The 12,489-nt window shown below is 42.9% G+C and overlaps 1 protein-coding gene and 1 non-coding gene across 5 annotated transcripts; both read right to left on the bottom strand.

Moving 5' to 3' along the window:
• Window positions 1–7,810: 7,810 nt before the first annotated feature.
• Window positions 7,811–7,882, bottom strand: TRNAT-CGU (transfer RNA threonine (anticodon CGU)). Its single transcript has one exon. It is a non-coding gene; the product is annotated as a tRNA-Thr (tRNA).
• A 2,312-nt stretch (window positions 7,883–10,194) lies between these two features.
• Window positions 10,195–12,106, bottom strand: LOC542455 (high mobility group protein 3). Of its 4 annotated transcripts, none has more exons than XM_008679571.3 (8): window positions 11,808–12,106; window positions 11,605–11,697; window positions 11,406–11,463; window positions 11,273–11,317; window positions 10,891–10,965; window positions 10,719–10,805; window positions 10,568–10,610; window positions 10,195–10,494 (listed from the first exon to the last, which is right to left on the bottom strand). In XM_008679571.3, the coding sequence occupies exons 1-7, from the start codon at window positions 11,846–11,848 to the stop codon at window positions 10,590–10,592; spliced, it is 420 nt and encodes a 139-aa protein (XP_008677793.1). In that variant the 5' UTR covers window positions 11,849–12,106; the 3' UTR covers window positions 10,195–10,494; window positions 10,568–10,589. The 4 variants fall into 4 exon arrangements, with proteins under 4 accessions (XP_008677793.1, XP_035823022.1, XP_008677792.1 ...); XM_035967129.1 differs by having other exon boundaries at window positions 10,719–10,802; XM_008679570.3 differs by having other exon boundaries at window positions 10,195–10,610.
• Window positions 12,107–12,489: the final 383 nt, after the last annotated feature.

Here is a 12,489-nt window from a genome sequence, read left to right as displayed (position 1 = left end):
AATAGGTGATCTTGTAAAAATCAAACACTATAGCCACAAAACTTAGTTATGAGTGTTAGTGTAGTCAAGTGGCTAAGAAACGTTCTCGTGCGAACAAAGTAATCACAATAAGCAGCACACGAGACACGTGATTTTTATCCCGTGGTTCGGCCAAGTAACACTTGCCTACTTTCACGTTGTGGCGTCCTAATGGACAAGGGTTGCACTCAACCCCTTTCAAGTGATCCAATGATCAACTTGAATACCACGACTTTCTTCCTTAATCTTTCTCCCATTTGCGAGGAATCTCCACAACTTGGAGCCTCTCGCCCTTACAATGATGATCACAAAAGAAGCACAGAAGTAAGGAAGGGGAGAGCAACACACACAAGACTCAAATCCACAACACAACCACGCACACAAGTCACAACTTGAGCTCAAAGTACAACACACAGAGTTCACAACTCAAATGGAGCTCAAATCACTAACACAGAGAATCAAATGAGTGGGAGCGGAGTCTGGATGCTTTAGAATACTCAAATAATGCTTGAGACTCTCCTTCATGCGCCTAGGGGTCCCTTTTATAGCCCCAAGGCAGCTAGGAGCCGTTGGGGACCAACTTGGAAGGCCAAACTTGCCTTCTGTCGGGTGGTGCACCGGACAGTCCGGTGCACCACCGGACAGTCCCTGTAGCTGTCCAGTGCGCGATCGCCTTCCAAATCAGACGCATCTGACCGTTGCAACTCCGGGGCGCACCAGACACTGTCCGGTGCACACCGGATAGTCCGGTGTCCCCCGTCGACCGTTGGAGCTGCCATGCGTCGTGCGAAGATTGCGCGGTCGACTGTTGGCGCGGGCGACCGTTGGCTCACCGGATAGTCCGGTGAATTATAGCCACGTCGCCCCTACGCTTCTCCCGAGAGCGACGAGTTCGCCGCGGACGACTCACCGGACAGTCCGGTGCACCATCGGACAGTCCGGTGAATTATAGTCGTACGCCACCGTCGAGACCCGAGAGCAGCCTTTTAACGCGGACCAGCCTGGCGCACCGGACAGTCCGGTGTGCCAAGCTGAGCTGCAGTTTGCTGCACAGAGCCAAGTCTTTTTCCAATTCTTTTTTCCCTGTTTCTAGCACTTAGACAAAATATGTTAGTACTCAAAACCATGTACTAAGTCTAGAAACGTACCTTTATCTTTGATTTGCACTTTTTTCTTTACTTGGCACATGAGAACTTAATTAAACGTGTTGGGCACTTAATCACCAAAACATTATTGAAATTGCCCAAATACACATTTCCCTTTCATGGGGCTATAAAAGGGACCCCTAGGCGCATGGAGCACAACACCAAGCTTTCAAGAAACATCCTAAGACTCCCAGACTTCGCCTCCACGCATTTGATTCGTTGTGTTAGTGATTTGAGCTCCGTTTGAGTAGCAAACTCCCTGTGCTGTGTTTTGAGCTCAAGTTTTGGCTTGTGTGCGTGTGTGTGCTGTGGATTTGAGTCTTGTGTGTGTTGCTTTCCCTTCCTTACTTCCGTGCTTCTGTTGTGATTATCACTGTAAGGGCGAGAGGCTCCAACTTGTAGAGATTCCTCGCAAACAAGAAGAATACTCTGAAAGGAAAAGATCGTGGTATTCAAGTTGATCATTGGATCACTTGAAAGGGGTTGAGTGCAACCCTCGTCCATTGGGACGCCACAACGTGGAAGTAGACAAGTGTTACTTGGTCGAACCACGGGATAAAAATCGCGTGTCTCTTGTGTTGCTTTTCTTTGTTATTGGTTGTTCGCAAGAGATCGCCTCATAATAACTTGATTAACTCGCACTAACATTTCTATAATCAAGTTTGTGGCTATTTAGTGTTTGATTTTATAGGATCACCTATTCACCCCCCCCCTCTAGGTGCTCTCACTTATGTAGGTGTTGGAGACTTTGCTTGTTGGCTTTTGCTTGAGCTTTTGCTTCTGCTTATCCCCGGTCATCGCCTTGCATTGGAAAGACTTGTGGCCTTCTTTGTGACATAGCCTACAAATCACAATTTCGCCCTCCACAGGCTTGTTCGCTCCCACAGTGGTGTTATCCTGTGGAGGTTGGAATTGTTTAGCCTTGCCTTTCTTGTCGTACAAGGCCTTCCCAAGGCGAGCCACTTCTTGCCTTAATTGCTCATTTTCCTTTGCAACCTCATTTGAACATGTTTCTACAACAATATTCTCAACAGGAACTTGGTTGCAAGGATTAGAGTTATCAATTAAATCAAAGCAAGAAGTAGAAACATCTTTCTTAATAATATTAGCAATTTCAACTAAAGATGCCCCTAGGGTTCTACCAATGTTTTCTAGCTTAGTAGTTAGCACATTATTGTGTATGCTAAGAATCTCCATTTTTCCTAGCAAGTTTTCAATAACTTCTTGGGAGCTAGCTAACTTAGCCTTAGGTTTTTCATTCTTTTTAATAAGGCCATCATCGGTAGTTGTGGATGTAGCACTAAACTCTAATTGCTCAATTTTAGTTGATAGCTCACAATTCAAATTTGCAAATGCTTCAAATTTTTCTAGCAAACCTTTATAATCATATTGAGAGCTAATCAACTTATTTTTTAAAGTTTTAAGTTACGCTTTTGTTTAGTACATACATCCTGGAAAATTTTAACGGCTTCTGCAAGCTCATCCACAAAGGGCTTTCCCTCACCTTCATCATCACTACTACTTTCATCACTAAAGGATGGAATACTCATTTTTCCTCTTGCCATAAGGCACTTGTGTGATGACCGTGATGAGCGTGATGAGGATCGGTGGTTGCGTGTCCTTGGAGGTTCATCTTCGCTTGAAGAATCGTCCCAAGTTTTGACACTAGTTAGTGCCTTGCCTTTGCTCCTCTCCTTTTTGGGTTCGGCCATAGTTGGACAGCTGTCCTTGAAGTGGCCCTTCTCCCCGCATGCGAAGCATCCTCTCTTTCTTTGCTTTTTCCTGCCAATGTTAAAGAGAAGATCCTCTACCTGCAGGGGCACACCCATTAGATTAATCTTGCGGATCATCCCCATTACCTTTCCGACGCGTCGGATTGTTTCTTCGTCCTCAGAGGATGATGTTGATGGTTGATTATCTTCACCATCATCACTTTCTTCTTCTTCCTCTTCTTCACTTGAGTAACTTGGAGTGGGAGCCGTCTTTTTGCCCTTCCTTTCTTCACATGCAAAATCATATGGCCTTGAGGAAGTTGGCTCCTCTCCCCGACACATTTTTGCGACATCTCAAAGGTCGTGATTTTTCCAATTACAATGGTCAGGGTCATTGTACTCAAGTCCTCCATGTTGTGAAGAATAGTGATGATGCTCCCATATCTTTGTTGTGGTAGCAGGGAGATAATCTTCCTCATAATGTCCGCATCACCTAGCTTATTTATGCCAATATAATTGAGCTCATTGATGATTAGATTCAAATGAGAGTACATGTTTCTAACAAGCTCATTATCCTTCATAGCAAAAGAATTATACTCATTTAAGACTAGGCAATATTTTTGCTCACGGACATTGGATGTGCCATTATGGAGCTCATGCGATTTTAGCCAAATCTCATTAGCAGTTTTCAAAGAAAAAACTTGATTGAAAATATCCATGCTAAGAGATTCATACAAGCAATTTTGGCTCTAGCATTTAGATGAATTTCTTTTTCCTCACTAGTGGTGGGTTTCTCGGTATTTTTGAGTGGTTTCATCCCATCATGAGTGACTCTCCAAACACCTAGATCAACGGCCTCTAGGTAACAAGCTATTTTAGCACTATAATATGGGAAGTTAGTTTCCATCCCTTCCTCTAAAAAGCATCGACTCTTTTAGCGTTGAAGCTAAACATTTCAAATGAGCCAAACCAGCCTACGATACCAATTGAAGGAAACAGGTGACGCCTAAGAGGGGGGTGAATTAGGACTTCTAAAACTTTCACTAAACTAGGCCACAAATAAATCCCTAGAGAAAAACCTATGCAAATAATCAAACTAGAATGTGCAAACTAGGTTTTGTCTAAGTGTTGCTATCTCTACCGCAATGACTAAGTTTCAATCCTAAACAATATAGGTATGAACACAAGATTGAAACTTAAATGCTTAATGTAAATGCAGAAGCTAAAGAGCAAGGTAGAGATGCAAACTCTCGTGGATGACGCCGGTATTTTTACTAAGGTATCCGGAACCACGCAAGGTCCCGACTAATCCTCGTTGGTGCCCCTACGCAAAGGGAAGCCCACGCGAGGGCCAAGCACCTCGGTCGAGTAACTCCGTAGAGAGACACGGGCCTTCTCCATGTGCAATTGGTGCTCCGCTTCTGGCTCCTCTTGGACGCTCCCCACTGTCTCCACTATCGAGCTTTCGGCTGAAACGTCACGGGCCTCGTTCCCTCTGGCACACGGTGGCGGCCGTGACACAAACGTGGTTGTCACGATCTCGCAAGACTCTCGCCTCACTCGGTTCAATTACAACGGCTCACGAAAGAGCCAAGGGGTTGTGTGGTTTATCTGAACTCATTCAACTAACTAGGGTTCACCTAGAGCAAGCGCTAAAGCAGTCTAACTAACCTAAGCACTTCGCAAAGCACCTACGCTAATCACCGAGTGATTCTATTAAGCAGTTGGGTGTATGAGCACTTGGGAATGTCTACTATATGCCTTGGTATGTTGCCTGGGCTCCCACACCTTGGAATGGCCGGTTGGGGTGTATTTATAGCCCCCAATACAAAACTAGCCGTTGGAGAAAAGTTGTGCTCTCTGTGGCACACCGGACAGTCCGGTGGTGCACCGGACAGTGCACTGTTCACTGTCCGGTGCGCCTAGCCGTTGGTCTGACACTGCAACCGACCATTGGAGCGCAGGCTTTTTACACCGGACACTCTATACTTCACACCAGACAGTTCGATGGTCTTCTCTCCATAGTGCCACCTGGAACTAGCCGCTGGGCTACTATTCCCTGGTGCACTGGACAGTCTGGCGTGTGCCACTAGATAGTTCGGTGCTCCAGACCAGACAGTCCGCAGGCAACACTTCCTTTGTTTCTTGGACTTCTCTTGAGCTTCATAATGTCTTCTTTTGAGGTGTTGCTTTCCTCAATGCCATGGTCCAAGTAACTTTAGCATCTTGTGAACTACAAACATAAATACTAGCAAATTGATTAGTCCATAGGTTATGTTGATCATCAAACACCAAAACCTATTGAGCCAAATGGCCTAGGGTCTATTTTCCTTACACAGTTGATGAGAAAAAGAAATCTATCGCTCTCAAAACCATGTCCACCAAAGTCGTTGAAAAAGATGATAGTGATGACGAAGCTAGTGAGAGTGAAAGTGATGAAGAAATAGCTCTCTTTACGAGAAGATTCAACAAAGTTGCGAGGAAAGAAGAAAGGTCAATCTAGAAAGAGTCAATCATCAAGGAAGAATCCATTCATTGAGAGAAAGTGCTTTAAGTGTGGTGAACCGAGTCACATTACCATGTATTTTCCAAACAAGAAGAAGGACAAGAGTGGAAGATAAGAAAACGAAGAAATCCATGAAGAAAAAAAGGACAAATAGGCCTATCCTATTGAGTGGGATTCCTATACAAGTTCGGATTCAGATGATGAAGGCGGAGCTTCCAAGCTTAATGTCGGTATGACCTTCAAGGAGGCTCCATCACTCTTCTCTACTCCACGTTGCCTTATTGCAAGAGGTGTCCCGAAGGTAAAGGATGATGATGATGGTGATGATAATGATAATGACAATGAGTATGCATATGATGATCTTGTTAAAATGACTAGTGAGGCTGATGACTACATGTACAAGGAGAAAGAAAAGTTTAAGGAATTGAAGGATTTATGCATTCTTCAAATGTCTTTTGAGGAGCTAAAAATTTCTCATGATAACCTTAAAGAGGATCATGATGATGGTGATGATAATGACGATGAGTATTCATATGATGATCTTGTTAAAATGATTAGTGAGGCTAATGACTATATGTACAAGGAGAAAGAAAAGTTTAAGGAATTGAAGGATTTTTACATTCTTCAAATGTCTTTTGAGGAGATAAAAATTTCTCATGATAAGCTTAAAGAGGATCATGATAAGCTTAAGGAAGCTCAAAACTCTTCCCTTGTGCACGTAGCCATTACAGGGAAGGTGGACATGGGTGTCACTTGTGATTTACCTGATAATACCACAAATGCACCAAGTCATGCTAACATCTCATAGCATGGAAACCTCTAACTAAATATTTATACTCAAAGCTGCTAATGAGAGTTGGTTAAAATTGCATGATTACCATAACGACACAAGTAATGTCCATGAGCAAAAGATGTTGCTTAGATATGCAAAGTTATGATTCTTTTAAAATTTTAAAATAATATTTTTAAAGATATGTATTCTTGTTTGAATCTAATCATCGATGAGCTCAACAATATTGTAATAACTACAACATAGGGAGGGATATGGTGACGGAGGAGAATAGAGGAGACATACCTAGTCCGCTGCGCTAGACGGTGACAACGAGATGACGAAGACCACTAGTGACCTAAACCTATGGTTGGCGGCGGCGGGTGCCTTCTTTCGCCCGTGCGCTCCACCTCACTTCTTGAAGAAACCGGACGAGCAAAGGTCGCTCGAGAGGGCAATGAAACGAGCCACATGGGCCTTCTCCATCATGAGTTTGGCTCCCGTGCAAGCAGGAGCGGACCTACGTTATGGCCAGTGGGGGCACAGGCCCCCACTCAGATTTCTGGTTCCAATGGACCTTATCTTAATTACTGTAGATATAAAAGACCATTAGGTAGTAAGCTTGTATTTAGGCCCCCACTCAGTAGTTGGGCCCCCACTCGAATTTTGAGCTAGGTCCGCCCCTGCGTGCAAGACTCCCTGCAAATATTATGTGCATGATCAATCTCGTTGCGACACCCGGACTTACAAATTAGATACTCGTGTATACACATAAAACAAACCTAATGAACCTCATAATTATTGAATAATGAACCTATCATCGTTACATCTTGAACCACACAACAAACAGACATCGCAACGAGATTGGTCCTGCACAAAGTATGTCACTGTGCAGGGAGTCTTGCACGAGAACCAAACTCCTTCAGAAGATTAGTCCTGCAGCAGAGCCGATCAAACTTTCTATTAATTGCTCCAGACGATTAGTTCATCAATAAGCTTGTAACAGCATATGATACTTACCGATAGCGATTAATCACGAACAAATTCAGATTTCTGGAACATTGGTAATAATGAATTAACGAGAGGAGAGAATTAAGCTATATGTGAAAGAGGTATTATGATTTTAGTAAATAATGAGAGACGCAAAGAAAAGATAGCTACCGTACAAAGACAACATTATCTTCAGAGATATTACAAAACCCTCTAGTTTGAGAACTATATTTTCTCAAGGGATTCATATTTTTTTAAAAGAAAATAAACTAATTTTCTTTAAGAAAATAAAAATCTCTGAAAAATGAGGTTCCAAACTAGGCCTAAAAAGGAATTCCAGTTATTGGTCAAAAGTAGTTTTTTCCCCGTGAAGTATAATGTTTGTTTTGGGTATCACGGGATAACTTCACTCAATCAAAGAATAAATAAAAGAAATAAAAATTCAGCTCCCGGCGAGGATATTGGACAAATACAACATTTTTTATGGAGATATTATAGAACTCTAGTAAAAACTCCCGGCGAGGATATTGGACAAATACAACATTTTTTATGGAGATATTATAGAACTCTAGTAAAAAGAAATTGGTCAAAAGCAGCATTTTTCCCGTTTTGGGCAAATACAGCATTTTTCATTAATCAATCAAAAATTGAAGAAATAATAATATAAAAAAGCTCCCGGCGAGGATCGAACTCGCGACCTTTCGCTTACGAAGCGAACGCACTACCACTATGCTACGGAAGCATTTTGATTTTGTTTTCTGTAATACATGACTTAGTCTTCCGAAAAATGGCCCAGGTCCTATAAATATATAACGTAGGTACTTTTAAAGGAGGAAACTTAAAACGTTGCCCGTTCCTGCTAACCTCCATCAACTTTTTACGGCAATGTTGTATTGTTTGCCACCTGGGAATGAATTCCATCTGCAATTCAGGTGGTGTTTGGCTCAGTGGGTGATCCGGTAACGGTAATGGAATGGCTGCCAGCGTAATCTGTTACGGCGGGAAAATTATTTGACTTTGTTTGTTTACCAGCCACAGCGAGGTCCGTAAACTGATAATGGCGGGGGAGGATAGTATCGCTGCTGCACTAGACCGTATCCGATCCCTCCACTACTAATTACGTTATGGCCCAACCAAACATACAGTAATGAGATTGGATGGCATTGGGAAGCGATCACTGAAGAAAATCAACCAACCAAACAGCTCCTCAATGTGCACAAGTGTACAATGATACTTCCTTTGTTTTTTTATTTGACATGGTTTAGTTTGAAAATGAACTAACGGATGACAAATATTTAAGAACGGAAGTAGTAATATTTTCCACCGGTGAGCTCGCTCTTTGGTGTGGGAAAACCAGCTATGCAAATATCTGATGAGTATGAAGTGCAAGTGCAGATAACAATCATCGACACATGCATCCATTCGATTACCATTCCAACTGGTCCATGAATTCGAGTTTGCAAAGAATTATTTCTCGTTCTTCTAACATCATGTTCGGGAAGGCAAACTAATTCAACCGTGGAAATCGCAGGGCGCTGAGAATGAGTATTGCCTGAATCACAGATCTCAAAATACAGCACAGTAAAAGATCAGACCAAACTTCAGTTGTAACTTGTAAGAGCAGTGCTCGACAAGTTCATCAAAGCTCAAACCGAGGCACAGGCCATAAAAAATCCACATCAAAGCATCAATTGGGCTTGCAGAAATACCTCACTGTCGTCCTGTCCAAGTGTCAATATCATCGATGGGGATGCCGTCCTTGCAAAAGGGGCATATACTCACATCGTCTATTGGGAAGGGAACCTCTCTCGCGTGGAGTCATAAAGAGATTATGACCTGGTCCTAAAGGTGGTAATGAGCTCTAAATTTTACACTAGAAGATCTAAATTAGGAGTGATAAGAGCATCTCCAAGAGCTCTCTATAAAACGACTCCTCAAAATCAGTTTTAAGGGATATCTAAACAATAAGTGGGGGTAAATTTTAATCCTTTCTCCAACAGGTCCCTTAAAGCAGCAGTTTGTTTCTGGGGAGCCCAAAAAACCCCTCATTTGTAGCTACAAATGAGGGAGTTTTAAGGGCTATGAAAAAGTTGGGGGCGCTTTAGGGGAACTGTTGGAGACATGTTTTTGTGTTTTTCCCAAAAAAATAGATTTATGGGAGACTTCTGGGGAGCTTTTGGAGATGCTCTAATAAGAGCTGAATTTTACCGATCAGATTAGAATCCAACTCTATTTCTAGCCATTTTTTAACTAAAATTAATTGAAGACTCTGCCCGGTCCTGGTGATCTCTAAAAATATGTTTGTCTACAGGGAGCGTCCCGTTGATATTTGAAAGGTATATGTGTAGTTGGTTGCTACTTGCCTGTCGCCTGTAGATTCCATTGTTGATCCAACTCATCCAAATAGTATTTTCGGAATCAGGCTGTAATAATTCTAGGCCCATAATTTACAATGATTCTGGGTCCAAAACCAGACTTCCAGACGGGCAAAAAGTTGGAATTTAACGACACCTTGGGCCAAACTAGGCTTCAAAGGATATGAAATTATACATGCAAAAAATTCATACTCAACCCCACTACATTTTAAATCCCTTGACCCCTTATTTTTGTAGACGGATGGAATATAAACAACACTACAGATGCGCCGTATGGGTAAAAAAGCAGCAGCATCAATAAGAATTCTATTACTTTGATTGTACACTTAAGTTCTAAGATACGTTACCCGGGCTTATTGAGCCCAGAACCCCAGATGCACAGCACTTGGTATTAACTTTAGTCCAGAAATATAGAGCGCTTATTTGAGAAGATAGGACCTAACTGTTGCAACGAGTGTAGCCTATAGATTCATCTCCAGCAGTTCATGAAAAAACAAGTGAATTTGATTATATCAGAAAACGGCAACAAATTTGCAGCAGTTTATCATGAAACAAGTGAGCTTGGTTATCTCAGAAATCATCAACAGAATTTCCACCATGCATATATATAAGAAAGCTAACTGCACCAATAAACGCACAAATTAACAGTCACAAACAAACTCATGTAAATTAACCTGAGTCACAAAACAAAAACTCACTAAACTGAAACGAGCCACAAGCAGATATTCATCATTCATACAGCACAGATGACTTCCGTAGACCGCACAGAATGCAACAAAGAAATATATAAAACCAAAACCAAACATTAAACCCATAACTGACTAGTCACTAGATTAGTCAATGAAACAGGTACAGAAAGTTGTGACACAAGTGATTAGCAAAAGAAAAGCAACATAATAGCTAGCAGCATTCGGCTTTTTCTTTGCTAATGCACTAAACTAACAACCTCACGAAACTAATAGATCCCCTTCATAAACACCTGTTCCAAACAACTTAACATTAAAGATAGCAAACCAGTGAGCTAATTGGGGACCTAACAATCGATTTGCTACCTCACAACAGCGGAAATACTATTTACTCGTCGTCGTCGTTATCCTGCAGACAGCAAATCAAACAGAACGACTATTTGTTAGAATCACTAAATAGGCAAATACCATTGGCAATGAAGACATGTTATCCAGAAAATGGATTAATTTTCTGTACCTCGTCACTACCGCCATCCTCATCATCGACCTCGGACTTCGAGCCATCGTCGTCATCAGTCTTAGCCTTCTTTGAGCTTGTGCTCTCCTAACGGAAATCAAATACTCAAATTATGGCATAATGAACTAAAGAAGACTACACAGTTCAGCATGCACCACAGATCCAAGATTACCTTCTCAATATTTGCCTTAGTCTTCTCATAGTCCTGCTTCTTCTGCCCAGCTTGGTCCACATAGGGTTGCTTCTCCTAATGATTGATTGTTACAGAGCAACAAACATACACATAAGTCACTAAAAAAGAGTATGTATGCTTTGAGAGATATGCTATCCGTTTGACAATCCAATATGAGCGTTTAATTTGACTCTTCAGTTATAACTGGACCTCTACTCTACTTTATTTTCTTGTTTCAAGAGGTAATACTAGACCTATGCAACCAAATAAACCTCAACATTGTGCATAATCACCCACGTCGAGCTAAAAACAACGATATATATAAAAATAAACTTAAATACGAAATACAAAATCGATCTGGGTATTCGAGAGATCTACTCACTTGCTCTGACATAGAGCGCCACTTTTCCCCTGCTGCCTTGCTCACCTGATCCACCAACACGAAAAAATAAGACATCATCGGCAGACGCACATGGAAAAAAAATAAAGGGAGAACAGAGTGCAAAGTGGCTCACGGCCGCAACGCTCTTGTTGCCAGGGTGCTGCGCCTGGTACTCCTGCCTGAATTCAGACCTGAAAAGCAAACAAACGCCACGGTACGCTCAATAATTGGGGGTGGGAGGGTGGGGGATCCACACTCTTAACAAAAATGGAGAATAGATCTAGAGATCTGAGATCTGAGTATAATGACTCGCCGACGCAGCCAGAACTCACATGAAGACGAAGAAGGCGGAGGGAGGGCGCTTGGGCTTGCCGCTCGCGGCGGCCTTCTTGCGCTTTCCGGCGCCGCCGCCGCCGGCCCGGAGCCTGCAACAGCAACCGCACAAAATCTTAACCAAGAGCACCGTGCAGCCATCGCAAGGAAAAGAGGAACCATCGTTCCGCCACAGGAGCAGCGCAAGGCGCGGAGATCGTACCTGGCCTCATCCTTCTTGGAGGCGTTGGCCTTGCCCTTCATGGTGGTTGGAGCTAGGGTTTTGCGAGGGGTCAGGACGAGGGCTTTCGAATCGGCAGCTGTGGCGCAGGCGGAGGCGGAGGGTGGTGGGAGTGGTGGTTGGTTTTCCTTTTTGGGTGGGGAAGCGCCGAGCGCGTTTGTGCGGTTCGGTCGCGTGTGTGTGCGTGAACGGGAAAAAGCAGGGACGCGGGACCGGGTGGGTGCAGCATTCGGGACGCGTGGTTGCTTTTGGTGGATCGTGACAGGAACCGGAACGTTATGGAAACGGGACCTGTACTGGGCCGGCTCACTGAGAAAGCAAAAGGCCCGGAAATGCGAATGTTGTGCTGGCCCCTGGTGGCCAGGCCATCATTCTGCTACCCGCTTGCCCAAACATTGGGCATGTTTGGTTCAACTTTTTTCTGACCAGCTTTTCCGAGAATCTAGTTGTGGGAAGAATCTGGCTGTGTAGAGAATCTAAGTATCATTAGAATTACATGTGGAGGAAGATAAAGTTGTCCATGAGGCTCAGGATCTATAAAGTGACGGATTACTACTATTGCGACGACTAAACTGATTATATGTTTATGTTGATTTTGAATGGTTTTTATCCAAACGAATTTTATAGAAGCTGGTTGAAAAGCTGAGTGTTTGTCAGTCCGCAA

Source organism: Zea mays, chromosome 4, assembly GCF_902167145.1.
Source record: "Zea mays cultivar B73 chromosome 4, Zm-B73-REFERENCE-NAM-5.0, whole genome shotgun sequence".
Lineage (NCBI taxonomy): Eukaryota > Viridiplantae > Streptophyta > Magnoliopsida > Poales > Poaceae > Zea > Zea mays.
This window is presented reverse-complemented; position numbering and strand designations above follow the sequence as displayed.